We start from the raw sequence: 18415 nt of genomic DNA on the forward strand, positions 1-18415 counted from the left end.
CAGTGGAGTATCTCTCTTTAAAGACATGTGCCAGAATCAACTAATTAATCCTCATTCTCCTGTGGGACTGAGGGGTGACTCAGTGCCTCGTGCTGTTATGCTGAACAGCAGAGGATCAAAGGCATTGGAGCTGGGGAAGCCCTGGGATAGCACAGTGTCACTCTGGCTGTACACCAGGCACCTGTAAAGGCTCAATGTAGTGCACTTATCTCCAGGACTTTTTCTTGCCATGTAGGGGATTGAAAACCTTGCAACCTTAGAGACAAGGCTGGAGCTGCCATCACCTTGGTCCAGAGGGAGTGTTTTCATTACCTGATGTTGCCTTTTTACCTTTTCTCTTCATTACAACCCAACTTGGCCACCCTGAGCAATTCTCCCTCCTGACCTACACGTCTTTCACTGCACCCACTGTGAATATGTATGGGTGAAAGGCAGGGCAGGGAGGCTTAGGCACTGCTGAAATTGAGCTGCAGTGGTGATGCACATCCCTCTTGGGCATTGTGACCCCCAGCATGTTGCATGCCAGGCTGTGCCAGCACAGCATGGCATCCCTGAAGAAGTGCAAACAAACCCCAACACCTGACCTTGGGCTGCCCTGGCATCCATCATGCTGCTGTGTGAGCTGCTTGCAGGGAAGGGAAGGGGAGTTGCCTGCACGCAGATGTTGTGTAATACAGACCTAGTTCAAATACAAGTTTGCAGGCTGGGAAGTGTTTGCCCAGTCTAGGGAGAAGAGGAAGACCCTCTGGGACAAGGGCTGCTGCACTGCATCTTCTGCTCTGTGTTATAAAGGAGATGAAACATGAAGCACGTGCTTTCTTCAAAACCTGGGTCTTACCCAGATTGCATGTGGAGCATCACCTGTGAGAGTCTCCCTGAGTGTGCATGAGCCGTGGTTTGGCTGAGCTCAGCCACTGTATGGGACTAATACATAGTGATGGTGTCCTATAAATTATATAGTCAGAATGTTCGCCATCTGCTCTGCACTGGAAGCTGAGTGTGATTGAGATCTTCCCTACTTCCCAAAGCTTGACTCTCTTGCCAAGCTTGAAATGTGTGTGTGTATCTCCTGTAAGTGGTTCTGATTGAATCAGGTAAAGAGGGAATTTTTTAAGCAGACTGCAATGTTCTCTGCACCCAAAGTGAGAGCTGAAGCAGCGGCCAGCATCCCATTATAAGGCTATGAGTAAAACTGAGTCTGATTTCATGTTAATTAGGTTCTAAAGGGACTGAATCTTGATCACAGTGGTCATATCAAAGATTTAAAATAGTAATGCAAAAAGCAAAGGAAACCCCACAGTGATTCATATAAGAAGAAGAAATAAAGACAGTCATGGAGGAAGAAGGAGTTTGAGGGGGCCTGAATTGCTCTGCTGCCCAAAAGCAGGAGGGGATTTGAATCAGATTATCCTCATTAGATGTCTCTTTAAAGCATCATCAAGCCAGATGAATGGTCTGGGGGAGAGCTTGCAGGCATGGTGGCTGTGATTATCACCAGGGATTTGCAGTCCTAGTTATCTAGCTTAGAGACAAGATTATTAGGGGGTATAAAGCTGTTCCTGCCCTCAGCCTCTAATGTGCATTTTTACGTTGGGTGATGGGAAATGCTGTGTTACTGCACAGCCCCACAGAAGCCTGCCTGCATCCTCTGGTGGTCCAGCCCTCTGCAGGGCTGTGATGCCATGTGGAAGGGAAAGGAACCTGTGCTAGCCAGGAAATCTTCCAGAGGGATGAACATGCAGCGTTCCCTGGGAACTGTGGCAAAAGGCAACACCTTCCGTATAGGTGCTTACACTGCAATAGGAAATGGGGAGGGGATCTTGGGGGGGGGGGGGGGGATTATATCCGCCTGCTTTGGCAGAACCATTCCCTACCCACAGCATCTCCCTTCTTGTGACAGCCTGTGCCAAAGCAACTCCTTCCAGCTAGAGCCTTTGAGGCCTCAAAGGCTCAGAAGTTGGTGTGGCTGTTACAGAGGGAATGCCTGCAAGCTATGAGGAGGGCTCTCCCCTTGAAAGGGAATCAATAGACATTGCCCACAGGTTCCTTGGAGTTCATCCTCCGGAGTGGTGAATATGGCACAGGGTTGCTGGCAGTCACTCTGCACCTCCTCAGCCCTGCAGCTGCAGTAGCTCCTCATCTTCCCCTTTATCTCCTTCCCTACTCTGTGTTGCACTCCTGTTTCTTCTCTGGGCTTTGGCAGATGGCCAAGGCATTGTGCCCAGATGCCAGCCAGGAGAGGAGGTGCACAGGCCAAATCCACCTGCCAGTTCTCTTCTAACATTGCATCCTTAAAACACTCATGGAAATTCATAACGTTACTCTGCACTCAAGCCTGTGTAAGTAAAATCACTCTGGCCTTTTTACACCAGGCTGGACCTAAAAGTCTGTGGGAAGCCAGAGGATGTTGTAGAGGTACTGGGACAAGTGTGGCTTTGAGTTTTGGTTCTGGAGTCATCTGCTGGAGATTTATGCCTTGAGAATGCAGTGGTGGGACTTCCCACTGTGAATACTGGGGAGATTTCCACCCCGGCGTAAAGGATCCTTGATCTAGCTGAACCCACCTGTTCAGAGGTTTTTCCTGTGGCAGCACATCACTCTCAGCCACTGGTTTCTGTTTCGGTGCTGGAGGTGCTGCCTGGCCCTGTCATGGCACATGAACATTCCCTATGAACAGGCAGAACTGGGGGGGCACTTGCCTCCGTCTCCCAGCTGCCCAAGGGAGACAGGACAAGATGCCACTTCTTCTCAGGATGGGGGCAGGGGCAGCATCCCTGCTGCAAGGTAGAGTGGGCAGGGAGTTTGAGTACTGTTTGTTCACATTCAGGCAGAAGAGCCAGGCTCAGCTAACGCTGTGTTGCTCATGATGTGGGGGGCTTGCAAGAGCCAGGGCAGTCCCAGGGACCCAAGCCTCGCTGCGTCCTTGTCACACTCTGCAAAGCAGCAAGAGCAGCCAGCACACCGGCTGGAAACACCCCTCATTCCTCCCCCCTCCCCAGCAGGGGAGATCAAGGGCTCAGCCTCTGGAGGGCTGGATCAGACAAGGGAGGTTTTTCCCATGTCCTCTGTGCTGCTATGTCCCTCTTGGGCTCTATGGATCAGGGAGGGGGAAAGGGCAGAGGGAGGTTGAACTCAGGAAGTGTTGACCCACAGTTCTGTAACCCCAAAAGGTTCTTCAACAGACAGCACACTGAGAAGCCTAATTTGGATGTTCAGTACTATCCCTGCAAGGGTCCCAGGCCCATTGCAGAAGGAGGCAAGGACACCTGCCCTTTTCTCTTCAGCCTTGCGGACAGGCAGAGCTCCAGGGACATATAAACAAGAAACAAGGAGACAGATTCCATTCCAAATACCCTATGCAGGTGGCTGAGCAGTGTCACAAACCTTCTTGATAGGAAGCAGAGCATCTACAGAGGGATTTGGGGTTTAGAGTGATTGTGAATCTCTTGAAACCTTTGATTTCCCGTATGATTCCTAAAATCTTCCCAGATTTTGTCCCTAAGCCTGCCTGGCTTTAGGAAGGATCCCAGTAGATCCCGAGGAGAAGGTTTATGCTGGAGCTGTGAGAAATCTGTTCCTTATAGCCATAGCAGTACTTTTTGGGAAGGGATATTTCCCACCAGCCAGCACAGGGGTGCTGGGAAGGAGTGCTGGGATGAGGTGCTGAATGGGCTTTGGGGCTTGGCTCCAGCCAAGGCATTCTACTGGACCATCTGAATGTGGGGCAGGTGTCAGGCTGTGCCGAGACGTTCCCAAGGTGTTGGGTGCATCCTGTCAGAGGTTTGTCCTGAGGTAACTGGGTCTGCTCAGTAAACACCTCACAGCTTCTCTGATCGACAAGCCTTTGGGTTTCCGGTGTGCACGAGCACAAGGTGAACTTTCGGGGGATATTTTCTGCTACACGCGGTTTTGCAAGTGTGTGCGTGAGTCACTTCACCTACCCCTGACACCAGAAGAACCACTCACACGAGTCCAGTCACTCATGTGTGCACAAGCCCTCACAGGCCACTGCCAACCTTCTGTGCTCCTGGAGCACCAGCATTGACCTGTCCTCTGCAGGGATCCCAGGGATCTCAGCTGATCCGAGCTGATCTCAGCCAAAGCCAGCCCTCCAGGTGCGGGATGGGAGCAAACGGCACTGGAAATCGAGCTGTCTGACTGAGATGAAGACATAATTCTTAAATCGCTCATTTGATATATTTTCTGGTTTATTTGTTTAATAAAAGGACTTAGCCGGAGACCCAGGCTCCTGGGGTTTTCATTTCTCTGCAGAGAAGATAAGAAAAGCGCATTTCCTTATCCAGTGAGTCATTTTTTCTGCTCTTTAATTATGCATTTGTGCGATTATCAAGCGTATTCAGCTCTGAGATGCAAACAGCTCAAACTACTCACCAAGCTTTAACTTTTGCTATTCCAAAAATGATCAACCACAGTTACGCAGTTATGAAGGGTAGGGGAGGCAAAGACCGGGGAGATGAAAAAGGGGAGAGCTGATGCCCAGAACCTGGTCCATGCTGGCAAGCAGGCCCACGTGTGAGTGCTGCTGGGGTAGTCAGGACTGGTTTTCTCCTTGAGTAAGCATTATCATGTAAATTCAAACATATCTTCTTTGCCCAGGAGGAGGTGGACAAGCTGGGACGAGGGCAGGGAAGATCTGTAGAGCATGATAAAGAGGGATAAAAAAATGGGGGGAATAGGGTAATGTCAGTGGCAGCAATGAGGCTGTAACATCCTTCCATGTAACAGGACTTGGGAGTGCTTCATTCACAGGAGGGCATGACGGCTGCTATCCCCAGGCTCCTCTCCAGGCATTTGAAACTTCAAGTTTTCTTTCCATGTACTGAAATGGGATCTGTTGGCTCCTCATCTGTAATGTAAATCTCACCTGTCCATGTTGAAAGCACTGTGTAGGTTACTTGGTTTGGGCTTTTCCCAGCATGCATATTTGACTGGAGGGCTTGCAGAGTTAATCTCTAAGTGTGGTACAGGAGATGCTGGGAACCATTTCCCACCCCACACTTTAAGCCAAGCAGGGAGGAGAGACAGGAGGAAGAGGGGCAGGGTGACAGTCCTGCAGTGGGACCCACAGAAATAGGGGCTGGGGGTCCCTGAGAGATGATCAACATGCCGGAAGTATAGTGGGGGCATTTGAGAGGTGAGAAAAATGGGAATGATGGAGGAGCATACCTCTGGGAAAAGGAGACTAGCAGGTGGAAACACCCCAGGACAAGAGGAACAGTCAAGTCTTTGGAGCAGGGAGATGGTTTGGAGATAGGTGTCCTGACAGAGCACTGGATGTTTTGTGGGGATCCTCTGCCTATGTGCTTGTCCTCAGCCCCACCAGCCCACAAGACAAGGTATTTTCTTGGCCCTAGAGTCTACACTTGCACTTCTGAGAGCTGCCTACTGAGGATTCCAGGTGCCCTCTCCTTGCCAGGTCTGTCCCCTGTGGAGCTCAGATGTGGACTGGAGTGAGCCTTGTTTTTTTCCCCCTGCTGTGGGTCATAGCACTGCATCACAGCTTTCTATCCCTTCCTGCTGCCCTGCTTCTGGACACTTTCTCCAGCTCCCATGCCTGCACCCCAGCCCTGGTCCTCACCTGGGGTGTACAAGAGGCAGAGGGTTAACGAAAGTGAGATATGGAGAGATGTCCTGCTGTTTGAGCCAGCTCCCCCAGCAGGTACGGGCAGGGCGAGCGCAGCCTGCTCACGGCATCGAGTCAGAGGGTGCTGAGCTGTCTGTGCCATTTGTGGCTCAGGGCTGCGCTGAGGGAGGGAAGTGCTTGGCATGCCTCCACTCAACTGGGGAGTTTTATTTTGACTAAGATGGAGCAGGAATAACTGAGCCACAGGCACAAGAATGGCCGGCCTCTCACAGTTCCTCAGTGCAGTTCCTCTGGCAGCCATTCCTGCTGGCATGGCACAGTGCTGAGGGAACAAGTGCCTGGGCACGCTGGCTGGAAGTGGAAATGAAATCATGGCAGGTGTGGAACTGGTGAGCACTGACCAGTTTTTGTTTGGGACTTTGGCTTGCCTGGAGCCCTGCAGCGGCCACGGTGGGGCTGAGATTGTGCTGGGGCAGTTTTGACATTGCTGAGATGCAAACTATCCTCTGGGAATGCTGCCAGCAGGGAGGGAGATATGCTGTAGGGCAGCTCCTCCCCTGCAGGGCATGGGGTACCAAAGAACTGCACTTGGACCAAGATCTAGCATGGGGGGCTGGTGACTGCACTCTACTCAGGACTTCAGGAGATGGGATATGGAGCCTGTGGGCTCAGCTTGCCCAACAGTGACTGGCGAGGGGCAGGCACATTCAGGGACCACGTCCTCAGGCCTATCTCAGAGGATCTCAGCTGCCCAGTGGGGCACCTGGTACTCTGTCACCTTGACCCAGAGCACCCTTTGGAGTTTTTCCTCCTCCCCTCTCAGGCTTGATCCAGGACAGTGGGCAGTAGAGGCCCCACTAGAAGGAGTCCAGATGCTGTAGCTGCTGGAAAGACATGACTTCAGCAGTAAAGCCGTATTAGGGATCTCCTGGGTAGGGCAGGTCACTAGTGTTGCTTCCCTCAACTATGGCTGGCCCCTTTCTTTCCTATGGAGTGAAGAAAAAAAGGATGTGACTTTTGCTCAGTAGGAATGGAAGAGATCCACCTACAGCACTGAAATCCACCTCTTCAGGTCTCAAGCATCAGGCTTTGATGTGTGGGTACTGGTGGCAGAACATTTCTCCTGCTCTTGATCAGGAATGCCTAAGAATATTAAAGGATTTTTTTAGTCCCATCCAATGGTTTGAGGACCAGGCTTTCTTGGCGTGACTTGCTTTGACCATGCCCTGCACATTTACTGAGCAGAACCAGATCTGAACCCCGGAGAATGAGACATGGTGCTGAGGAGCCACAGGTCTAGGTCTGTGTTGGAGAGGATGAAGAGAGCAAGGTGATGGAGAGCACTGTCACTAGGGGTGGAGAACATACAACAGTTGGCCTGCTTGCAGAGCAGTCACTGGTAGGATGTCTCCTTGAGGCAGTGGGAGTGCCCTCAGTGCCCTCTCACTCTTTTCTCCTCTTGTCCTTTGCATTTTCAATCCAAGCCAGATCTATGCCCCTGGGATGGAGTCTTGTAAAGATCTGTGCACAGGAAAGTCTCCTGTAGACACTGGAGGGAGCTTTCCAGTGTAAGCAAAGGGGGATGCAGGCTGGGGGACATGCTTGGGCTGGGGGCAACATTCAGGTGGGCTGGGGAGGAGTGAGGATCAAGGAGGTTAGGCTGGGACACAATACCGCTGGGTACGAGGTGCTGCACGGCTGAGGCACAAGAGGAGCTGCAGGGATTTCGGAAGCATATTTTGGGGGAGAGGGGTAGTTTGAGGGCACATTGCAAAGGCAGGCAGGGTAGGGCTTGGTCGCTTGCTCTCCTCCTCCTTGGTGAAGATCCGCCCCAGGCCAAGCACAGCGATTGTGAGCCCCAAGGGAGACGACGCAGCTTGACAGACTGTATCTCCCTCTGCCACGGGGCCTGGGGCGCTGCGATTTCACACTCCGGCGGCCCCGTCACTGCTACGCCATGCGAGAGCTGGGCTCTCACTCCCACTCTGCCATGTCCTCATCAGGAAAAGCTGCCATTGCCCCCTCCTGCCTCTCCTTCGAGTGCTTCGACACCCTGACCAAGTCGTGCATCAAGTGCTCCGACCTGTTCAAGGACAACACAAGTAAGAGGATAAGGGCAGCTGCAATCTGAGCTCCCCGGGGCTGGATGGTGGTGGGCCAAGGGGGGCTGGGGACACCCCAGGGATAGGCAGGTGGAAGGCACCTTCTCCTGAGGATGGCTATGGATGTTGCAATGGAGAACGGAGCACTGCCTTCACCTAAAGCAGGGGGGAAGAAGGCAGCCAGTTCCAGTGGGAGGAACATGGGGTGTAGGGAGAAACCAGATGATCCACCCTAAAGTGGATCAACCTGCCCCAGAGGTGACTGTGGGAAAAGCAGGAAACTCTTGTCCCCTACCACTCAGGGACAGGGAGTGGGATAAGGGTCTCAACAAGCAGGGGGATATTTTGTTGCTGGTGGCAGGTGGGTCACAGTTAAGTGCCACAGTTCTTCTCTGCCACCACAGCCCCCAGGCCAGCCAGCCAGGTGAAAAATGTTGCTGCCCTCCTTCCTCCTTCAGCTCTCCCCCTCCTGACACTACCAGCATCTCACCCCACAGCAGAACCTACCCTGGCACCCACCCTGACCAGCACCTTCCTGATCTTTGGAGTCCCGCTGCTGGTGGGGCTCATCCTGGTTCTGGCTGCCTTCTGTGGCTTCCTGGCCTGCAAGGTGGGAAAGCAGAGGAGAAGGATGAAGGTGGAAGATGAAGAAGACAAAGGTAGGAGACCTCTTCCTCTCCCTCTCACAACACTCTGAGGACCCTGGGGTAGATGGGATCAGTTACTGCTGGATCCCCTGAGGCACATCCCTGTCCAGGCTAGCTCCTCCACCTCAGCATCAGCTCTGCAGGCATCCCACGGCATTTTGGGGCATCTCAGTCACTGTCTGAGTGACAGTGGCCTGCATTCCCTAGGAACCTATGCCTGTACCTGACTGCCAGTGCAACCCTTTTGAGCCATCCCTCCCTTTGCTGGGTCTCCCTGTGCCTTTATTTGCTTAAAGCATGTCCTGGTACTATCCCCTCTCCACAGGGGACACATATGGAGCTTTGTGAGCCCTCTCCCCTGGTAGCCAGAAGATCATGGATGGAGTGGGAGTAGTGGGGGCAGTGGTGATGGCTCCAGAGGCAGCCTCTCCATGTGGCACTGCAATGGGGGGTCCTACATGGACGCCCAGCTTGCTTCTCGTGCTTGGGATGCCCAGCATCCTCCAGCACACATCCCAAAGACCGCAGTGGGATGTCAGGGCCAGCCCCATTGACAGGACACTGCAGCACTGCACAGAGTTATCTGGTGCATCAAAATTAGGGCTGAGGTTCAAGGGATGGGGCTGAGCCTTTCCTAGCAGGGTACTTCCAGAAGAGTAAGGCCACAGTGCTCCATGACTGCCCATTTTGTTGGGGCAGCTCTTTTCTCCCTTGGAGGCCTCTGCACTGGCACTGATTCAGCCTTGAACAATCTTCTCAGAAGTGGTCTTGCCTGGCTTCATTCCTCCCCATTCCCAGGCAGGGATTATGGTTCCACAGGATCCCCAAGAGGGGCTGCCACATAGGGATGCCGGCACTCACCACTGCCCCACAACCCAGGTGGATGTCCACAGTGGGGCAGCTGGTCCTTGTGCCCTGGCTTGCCTGCACACTTCTGGCAGTGCCGGATGGTGACTCAGACCGGGGGGACATTACCCAGGGCCTTTCTGCTCTGCGACAGCCCATGACGCACATGCCTAGGAAAAATACCAAAAGCGAAAGAGAAGGGAGAAATCCAGTGGTGAGAGAGATCTGGCCCTTATGGAGAGTGTTGGAGGCACTACTCAGTCTCCTGTTGCATGCCCTGGTTCACATCCCCATTGTCCCCCAAGGCTGCACCACAGCAAGCCCAGTGCTGCGGCACTGGATGTGTGGAAAGCAGCAGGAGGCCTGGGGCTGGAGGCACACGGCTGCGTTCAAAGTGTGTAAACAAGTCTATTTTTAAATGGGAGGCACTCGGGGAGGGCAAGCTGCCACGGGCTGGGCTCTTCTGCTGCCGGCAGGGTTGAGCGAGAGGACTCAAAGTGGAAGTGCAAGTTTCAGCCTTTCCCTCTTGTCTTTTGTTGGGGGAAAGTCCATCGGTTGTAAGCAGGAACAATTCTACAGCAGGAGAGGTGTGAGGACCTTGCAGACTCCTCCTGTTCCAGATCCATCTCCTCCCCTATGGACAGGACCATCTCCCTGGGACCTTCCTGACCCCACTCCATGAGCCCAGTAACCCCCTTTTCTTGTCCCTTCCCAGAAAATGTAGACATGACCAGCCCCCTGCCCAGCCAGGACCCTGCTGTGCCAGAGGGACATGGAGCCCTGAGCCCAGCCCCATGCCTGCATCTTGTTGGGAGCCAGAAGATGCCGGGGCCACCCAGGAAAGCCAGGGCAAAGCAGAGGCCATGCTGCCAGGGCGATGCTGATGGTGACATTGTTCTGCTCTCCACTGTGTACCCCCGGCCTGAGGAATGCAACCACAGCTTCCCACTGCCTGCCACTGAGCTGGGGGCCACAGCACTGGTCACCACCAAAACCACCCAGAACTGCGCCAGAGAGGAGAGAGTCTGAGGGCAAGGAGAATGGGGCTGGAGTGCTCTGGCCAATCCCTGTGGACACTGACAGCCTGTTCCTGGAATGAGTGAAGCTTTCCATGGGTATGAGCTCTGTGAGAACCAGGTTTTGCCTTTAGCAAGATCAGCCTTTTAAGACGACTGTCCTTTTTGTGCTGAGTCCCAAGTTACACCTGTAAATGCTGGAGGAAGCCAAAGTGGATCATGCTGAGTTACAATGAACTGTTGACAGCTGCCATGGCTGAACCATTGGGAGGAGGCAGAGGAGACGCAATGGGGAGGATGGAGCGTGGCAGGGACTGCTGGGCCATTTGCAAGGCAGCCCTTGTGCCTGGACAGGTCTCCTGCTGGATGGGCAGTTGCTGGGAACATGGGGCTGGAACACCAGAAACTGCAGAGGGAAAGGAAGCAGGGAGTTACTTTAGGACCAAATCCTACACAGGAGTAGCTCAATTTTTCCTGCTGACTTCAATGAAAGGAGACTTGAAGCCATAAGGAGCAAGGCACACCCAGCAGCTCTCCATTTACAGTCTTGCCTGCTCTGTTTTCAGCAGTCTGTGACACCCAGCAATCTTTCCACCCTCTGGGCTATGTCACAGTGGCAGGCCCAGCACTCATGAGAACCCCCTCCAAGGTCGGGTACCCTGGGATAGGAAAACAGTTTGTCTTCCCAAGCAGTGAAAAGGGGAAAAAAATCTGTTCTTGCTCTGACCTACAATCCCTGAATTTAGGGAGGACCAGGGGCAGGCAGTGGAGACAGCTAGTCCAGAGGAGCTCCCTCAATCTGTCATTACAGCCCCAGACAACCGTCACTTCAGCTCACTGTCGCTGCAGAAATACCGTGTGTCACTTGGGATGGATGCTTCCACACGGCACAAAAGCAGTCAGGCAGTGATGTGAGCGTAGGCAGAGTGACTTAATTTACGAGAGTGTCCTCAAGGCTTTGCCTGTGTGCAAGAGCTGGCCAGCGATGTTGATCCCAGGCATTTCCCCGTAAATGGGTTTCTTCACCTGCCTGTAAGTGGCTTTACTGCACAGGAAGGGCTCTCTTTGGGAAATTAACTCCTTAGTGTGGGATTGCTGATTCCGAGTAACTACAGCAGCTGATGCCCCCGGCTGAACAGAGACTCTGGGTTGGGCGAGAAGCCCCTGGAGAAGGTGATTAGTCACTTAGAAGTGCTTTGAGGGATTATTTACATGAAGCACCATCTCTGGGCCTGCTCTTCCTTAGATGAGGTGGCTTCCTTGTCTGAGAGGCTTTGGACACTGAACAGAGCTGGCCAAGCAAGGTGTGGGGGCACTGACACCAGGCACTAATGGGCCACCAAGTGCCATGTTCCCAGTAGGGTCGGCTGGAGGCACTGTGTGGAGGGGATGTCCCTCTGATGATGGGAGCGTGATTCCCTGCCCAAACCTGAGTTCTCTGGGGCTGCAGGACAGATGCTATTGTTGAAGGGTGACAACCTCTCTTCTCCCCTGTCTGTGGCACTGCAGCCAGACTTATGGCATCTGTCCCATAAGGGCAGCTACAGGCACTGCCACAGGTGCCAAGGCCAAAATTCCTCACCACAATTCCTCTCCCAGACCTTAACACACTGACAGAGATGAACCTTCATCTGACTGAGGCTCTGCATGATCCAGGATGGGATGGATCCCCATCTCAGCCTTGGGGCTGAGGAGGGTGGAAGAGGTGGTCCACGTGCCCAGTGACTGTCTCCTGGGACTCCAGACACCTGTGGCAGAAACTGTGGAGGCTCAAGGGCTGGTGTCCCAGTTACCCACAACAGCCATGCTGCCCTTTGCAGAGGGGGTATTGCCATGGCATGAATCAGACTTCTCCTCATCCTCATGCTCGGCACCCAACCCTGTGGAGTAACTTCAAACAACCTTTGTGTATCTGGAGTGGGGAAAAGAGCCGAAGCCAGGGCGGGGGATGTTCTGTCACTAGAAGGACTACTTCTGGGAGACAGAGCAACCTGTTTCAGGGGAGATGGGGGCAATACAAGAATGGAGAAGAACTGTCAGGAGCCATCTCCACTTCCCTCCCAGTGACAGCAGCAGCCCAGCCCTGTGGATGCATTACCCATCCCAGATGATCTGGGAATTTGAAAAAGAAACACCCATACAAATCCTATTGAAAAAGCCCCTCTTTCTGCTCAGGTAAGGACTTCTGCTCTCAATTCTGCTGGAGCTTAAGCCAGGCATCTTCCTATACAGGATGCCACTGGCATTTGCAGCGTGCAGAGTGGCAATTGGATCCACACTGTATTCTTCAACCAGTGAGTGCCCCTTGGATCTCCTCTCTGTTATGGCATGTGGGGTGTCTTCCCTGCATCATGTCTGCCCGACTGCCAGCTGTGGTGGGGCAGTGCTCCCCTTCTGCCCAATCAGCCCAGGAGGGATTTGTAACCTGCCCTGTGTGCTTCTCCATCCTTATCTACAGGGCAAAAGGTTGTCTATCTTGTTTGCATGGAGAGCCAAGGGAATACAGATGAAAAATATGGCAGTAAAAATTAAAGAATAAAATATGACAGTAAAAATTAAAGAATAAAGTGAACCCACTGTCAATGCATGGTCAGAGGTCTGAGGTCTTTCCTGGCTTTAGGGGTCTCCAGCATGATGGTCCTTGGGGTACAGCAGGGCTTTGAGCCAGGGAGCCTCCCCTGGCAGTGGCTTTATCAACACATTCCCCATACATGGCTACTGGCAAGGCCAGGAACCAGCCAAGCTTGGCCACCTGCATCTCCCCACAGTCATGCCAGGAACTGGCCATTATGACAAAGACTGGGAAAAGTCTTTTTGGGGGGGGAATGGGGTGGGGATGTTGCCTGTCTTTGACTTTCCACAGCAGTTTCTCACTTCCCCCTGTGAGGCAGGAACTGTGCTTCCTCCTCAGCCTGGCACCCACCCCACTGCCCACACAACTGCCTAGAAAGGCTGGTGAAGATGGGCTTCACTTGGCTGCAGGGGCATAGGGTTTCAGAGAGAGCCATGGGAAAGTCTGAGGAAACCCCTGGGCAAGAGAAAGCAGTTCAGGCTAAAACCCTCCTCACTGCAAAATCACCTTAGTATCTCCCTAGCCATTTCAAATCCACTGACCCTGTTTTGGAGGAGGTCATGAGCATATTTGAGCTCCTGCAAGTCTCACCATAAATGCTGGTGGTAAAGGAAAGAAGCTTTGGTGCCTCTGTGTATGTGGGTTTGTTTTCGTCCATGGTCCTAGAGGCAGGAGACAGCTGGCCAACCAGTGCACGGCAGTGTGAGGAGAGGGAACACCTGGACAAGGGTCTTCTGCGTCCACCAGTCATGTCTGCCAAACCCTTCTCAATCCCATGGGGGGGCTTTCCTCCCCCACTTTCTCCTCTCCACTCCCATTACTGGTTCACCCACCAGTTTAGTGTCCTGATAGTTCACCCACAGGTCCAACTACTCCAGCCTAAAGCACACCCCGCAGGCCCCCACAAACCCAGCTTGTCCCTCCATGGGCAGGGCCTTGACAGCAGGGAGGGCAGGCAGGGCAAATGGGCACCATTTCATCCCATCCATGACGTAATGCCCCGATGGCAAACGTCCAACAGGGTCCGTCTGTCTCTGGGTGCAGCCCTGATCCCCACACTTGCTGCAAGGACGGGGCTGTGTTGCCACCCCATCGTCTGCTTGCCGAACATGGATCCCAACCCATCCTAAAGGAACCTTTCCCATCGCTCACTTCCCAGTGCCAGGCATGGTATGGCGACACGTGGGTGTCCCTGCAGCGCTCGGGGAACACCCGTGGGAGGAGAAGAGAGGTCAGCAGTCCGGGGTCGCCTGCCACGAGGTGGCACTGACAGCACACACCGCCCTGCGCGGCTGCAGCGCCGCGGGGAGGGCACGGCAGGGCCAGTGCCCCAGGGCAGCCAGGGACACCAGGGAGAGCCAGGCAGGCTTGAGGCCAGCCCCACTGGGCCAGACGGAAGGGTGGCAGCTGGGTCTGACTCTGTCCGACCCCACAGCCCATCACCATGGCCTCTGGGCTGCCCAGGAGAAATGGTGATTGGTGGCTGGACAGCTGTGGGGCAACCAGAGGCACAGAGAGCTGCTGCTTCATCCCCCGACAGCACTGAGCACCTCGGCCATCATCCTGCTCCCCTGAGCAGCCCATTCCCAGTGGTGTCAGGCTTCTCTGAGCATTCTACAGGACATGGACCTGCCAGCCAGTACCTCTTTCTCCATCCCCTCCCTGTCAGCCTCTGCCAAAAAGGAAAATATTGTGCTACCCACCAAGCTCCCCAGGTGGAAAAGGCCAGGGCTGGAGAGAAGGGGCTGGCCAGCTCCCTGTGCAATGCTGTCAGGGGACCACAGCCTTCCTGATGCTGCTCATCAGCATCCCTCCCTAATTGCTACCCAGTGCCTAATGACAGTAATTAGGAAGAACGAAGCTGCCTGGGGACTGGAAGCGCTGACAGAGTTGGGGGAGACAGATGGTGTTCGCACTTAAAGAAAGATTGGAAAAAAAATTTCTACTCAGCTTCGATCAGCCTCCTCTTCCTTTGCTTAGTGTCAGGATCACTTTGGTCCATAGGCACATCACGGAGAGGCTGAGATGTTGCAGTGGTCATTTTCAAACACAATATCTGTGCACACACACACACACACACACACCCTGCAGAATATCCGGTATTTTAGAGTACCGAGGGAGCTGTGGGAAGGGGCACAGAGCCTGCTTGGGTAGCTGGCACGGAGGGGGTTTCCTCACTGCCTTTGTGGGCTGATGCTTTCCCCTGGGGCCACCCCCACAGCTCCCGGCTTTGCTGGCTGTGATCTGTGAGCAGCTTCCCAGGGGTATAAAGTGAGGGAACAGCCCAAAACCACCTGAGTGGCTGTGGTGAGCAGACAGAAGCTCTCCTGGCAGAAAGAGCTGGCCAAGGGACAGCCCCATATTTTCCCCATCACTGTGAAGACACCACACTGGGTTTTCCAGGGAACACCCAAAACTGGACCTCAGCAACCAGAGCAGTTGGACAGGGACTGCAACGCACTCAGCTTTACCTGCCTGGAGAAACCCCACCTGCAGAAAACCCCCTCCAAATCCTTTCATGCAGCCCCTTTCACCCTAGCCCTGGGGTGATGCCACCTGTCTCCAGAGCTACCTGCCAGACTGCAGGTGCACCTGGGCAGAGAGACGATACTGGGGTGTGGGGAAACCCCCTTCCTGCCCCTTAGCAGCTGTCCCAGATGCTCTCAGGATGCCTGGGCCTTCGTCCCCCACAGCACCCTGGGGATGCTAGGTAGGGATGATGCTCAACCTCATGGAGGAGGAGGCTCAGCCCTGCACTATGGCATCAGCCCCACTCAGAGGATGCTCCAAGAAAAGGCCCACAGCAGACATAGGGCAAACCTGCACATCCCCTGAGCTTTGAGGGGTAACTTCCCCCTCTCCCGCAGCAAGTGGGGTCATTTTAAACCCATTCTTCATGCTGGTCACAGCTAGGGAGGCGAGTAGAACCTTGCCGAGTGACACAAACCTCATGTGACACCTGAAGTAATCGGTGGTGACAAGCAGATTGTGCAGGGAGAGCCTCTGCACTCCTTTCGAGGTGCTGCTGTGATAGGGACTGACCCCCCTCACTCCCAGGGACACCTCCAAGAAATGCAGGGCTCTCCTCCTGCTGGGAAGCTGGCATTCCCAAAGGGCTGTGGAAGTTGACACAGGAAGATCCCCAAAAGTAAGGGTCCAGTTTTGGACCCTCCCAAAAGGGACATCTGGGCAGCAAGGTGGCTGGTGCCAGAGCTAGAGCACATGGCGCCCTGCTCCAAGCTGCATTGCATCCTCCCCTCCCTCTCCTGCCTTACGTTATTTCTTCTTTTTGACTCTTTTTTTTCTGAGCATGGTGCTGTGATGGGAGCCCAGGACGCAGCCACGGGGTGCAGAGGGAGGAGGTGACCAGCACTGGGGTGCTATGGGGACGGAGCCCCATGTCCTTCATCTGCTGTCTCCAGTGTCAGCTGGCCACAGCTCCCTTGGCTGCTGACAGGAGCTATTCTGAGCCTGGATCAATGGGCGAGTGTGGGGGTTTGGGTGACAGCCACAGGAGGCGTGTTGGGAGGAGGGCTGCAGGCAGGGAAGAGCAGGTGGGATTTCTCAGGAGATTCCTCCATCTTCCCCCCCCAAACACACACTCGGCTGTCCTGTGAGGTTTCAATGATGCAGATGTCTTTCTCGTTTCCTTCCCTACGGGGGTTGCAGTCTGACTGGGTCCCGCTACCCAGATGTTGCTTCCTGATTTGAGAAGTGCCAGCATTTTGTGGAGTGGCAAAACTCCAGGATGAAGGCACCTGCAGCCAAAAATTGTGGCCAAGACTAAGCTCAGGATGGCAATTTAAATAGGGGTTTATAGTGGGGGTGACACACAAAAGGACATCTTCCTCCTCCGCCAAAAATAATTGCCATTCTTATTCTGTGACAATAATAATATTTGGTAAGGCTGTTAATTCTTTGTGAAGTGAGGATAATTTTAAAGCTAGTGATTTAAATGCAGCACTGCAAAAAAAGTTTTTGCATAATTAAAAGAAAATAATGCTGTTTTACTTAACTAAAAGGTTTGCCTTCTCCCTTAGCATTTCCAGTGATGCCAAATAATTTCCCATTAGCAAATTTGCAGATGATACCAAGTTGGAGGGGAGTGTCAATCTGCTGGAGGGTAGGAGGACTGCAGAGAGACCTGGACAGAATGGATAGATGGACAGACTGGATAGAGAGGCTGAATCCAACAACATGAGATTTAACAACACCAAGTGCTGGGTCCTGATCTTTGGCCACAACAACCCCCTGCAGCACTACAGACTGGGGACAGAGTGGCTGGACAGTGGCCAGGCAGAAAGGGACCTGAGGGTACTGATTGACAGCTGGTTGAATATGAGCCAGCAGTGTGTCCAGGTGGCCAAGAAGGCCAACGGCATCCTGGCCTGTATCAGGAATAGTGTGGCCAGCGGAACTAGGGAAGTGATTCTTCCCCTGTACTTGACACTGGTTAGGCCATAGCTTGAGTCCTGTGTCCAGTTCTGGGCCCCCTAATTTGAAAAGGATACTGAGATAATGGAGCATGTCCAGAGAAGGGCAATGAAGCTGGAGAAGGGGTTTGAGCACAAGTCCTGTGAGGAGCAGCTGAGGGAGCTGGGGTTGTTTAGCCTGGAGAGGAGGATGCTCAGGGGTGACAGGATCACTCTCTACAAATATCTGAAAGGAAGCTGTGGGCAGGTTAAGATCAGTCTCTTCTTCCAGGCAACCAGCAACAGAACAAGAGGACACAAGCTTCACCACAGGAGGTTTAGGTTGAACATTAGAAGGAATTTCTTCAGAAAAAAAGTGATTGGGCATTGGAATGGGCTGTCCAGGGAGGTGGTGGAGTCACCATACCTGGAGGTGTTTAAGGTAAGACTGGACGTGGCACTCAGTGCTATGGTCTGCTTGACATGGTGGTGTTTGGTCATAGGTTTGACTCCATGATCTCAGGGGGCTTTTCCAAGCTAATTGATTCGCTGATTCTGTGACAAGGACCTCAACCTTCGCAGAAGGGATCCATTCTCCTTCCCTAGAGAAGAATGAGCACACGAGAGATGGCTGCAGCTGGTCACCCTTGCCAGTCCCTCATGGCCACCACTGCCCTCCCTTGAGCTTCTCCCTCCTATCTTATTTGCAGCGTGAGCTGATAAAAATACTTCCTTCTCCAAATGAGAGGGAGCATCGTTTTGGCACTGGACAATCAATACTGTCATGGACAGAAAGAATTGGAGAAGTGGATTGGGATGAGAAGGAAGGAGAGACCTGTTAAGTCCCTCCCAAGCTTCTTTCAGAGCCACAACCCCAGCCTCTCCTACCCCCTTAATACACTCCTGACAAATTCCCTTTTGTCTTTCTTCCTGTCACTCACCACTAATATCAAAATTAAATCTATAAATTCTTCTGGGATGACACATTTCCCAGTGTATTCCCAGGAGTGGTCTCTCTGGGTTTCTGGTTTGCTCTTCAGCTCCTCAATTATTTATCTCTGCAAGGGAAAAGGAAAACAAACTCAGCAAAGAAAACCTCATGCCCTGTAGTGACACCATGAGTTATTAAAAAATATAATAAAAATTCCCCAGTGAGTCATTTAAGAGGCACTTAAGCAGTTCCAATCACAGAGACTATAGTCATGATTAGCTGTT

The 18415-nt window shown here is 53.2% G+C and overlaps 1 protein-coding gene across 2 annotated transcripts; it reads left to right on the top strand.

The window, feature by feature from the left end:
• The first annotated feature begins 1844 nt into the window (after window positions 1-1844).
• Window positions 1845-12788, top strand: TNFRSF13C (TNF receptor superfamily member 13C). 2 transcript variants are annotated; one of them, XM_088165238.1, is made up of 3 exons: window positions 1845-7707; window positions 8112-8366; window positions 9916-12788. In XM_088165238.1, the coding sequence occupies exons 1-3, from the start codon at window positions 7563-7565 to the stop codon at window positions 10227-10229; spliced, it is 714 nt and encodes a 237-aa protein (XP_088021364.1). In that variant the 5' UTR covers window positions 1845-7562; the 3' UTR covers window positions 10230-12788. The 2 variants fall into 2 exon arrangements, with proteins under 2 accessions (XP_088021364.1, XP_088021365.1); XM_088165239.1 differs by having other exon boundaries at window positions 8166-8366.
• The last annotated feature ends 5627 nt before the right edge of the window (window positions 12789-18415 follow it).

This window comes from Sturnus vulgaris, chromosome 5 (genome assembly GCF_052056855.1).
Source record: "Sturnus vulgaris isolate bStuVul1 chromosome 5, bStuVul1.hap1, whole genome shotgun sequence".
NCBI lineage: Eukaryota > Metazoa > Chordata > Aves > Passeriformes > Sturnidae > Sturnus > Sturnus vulgaris.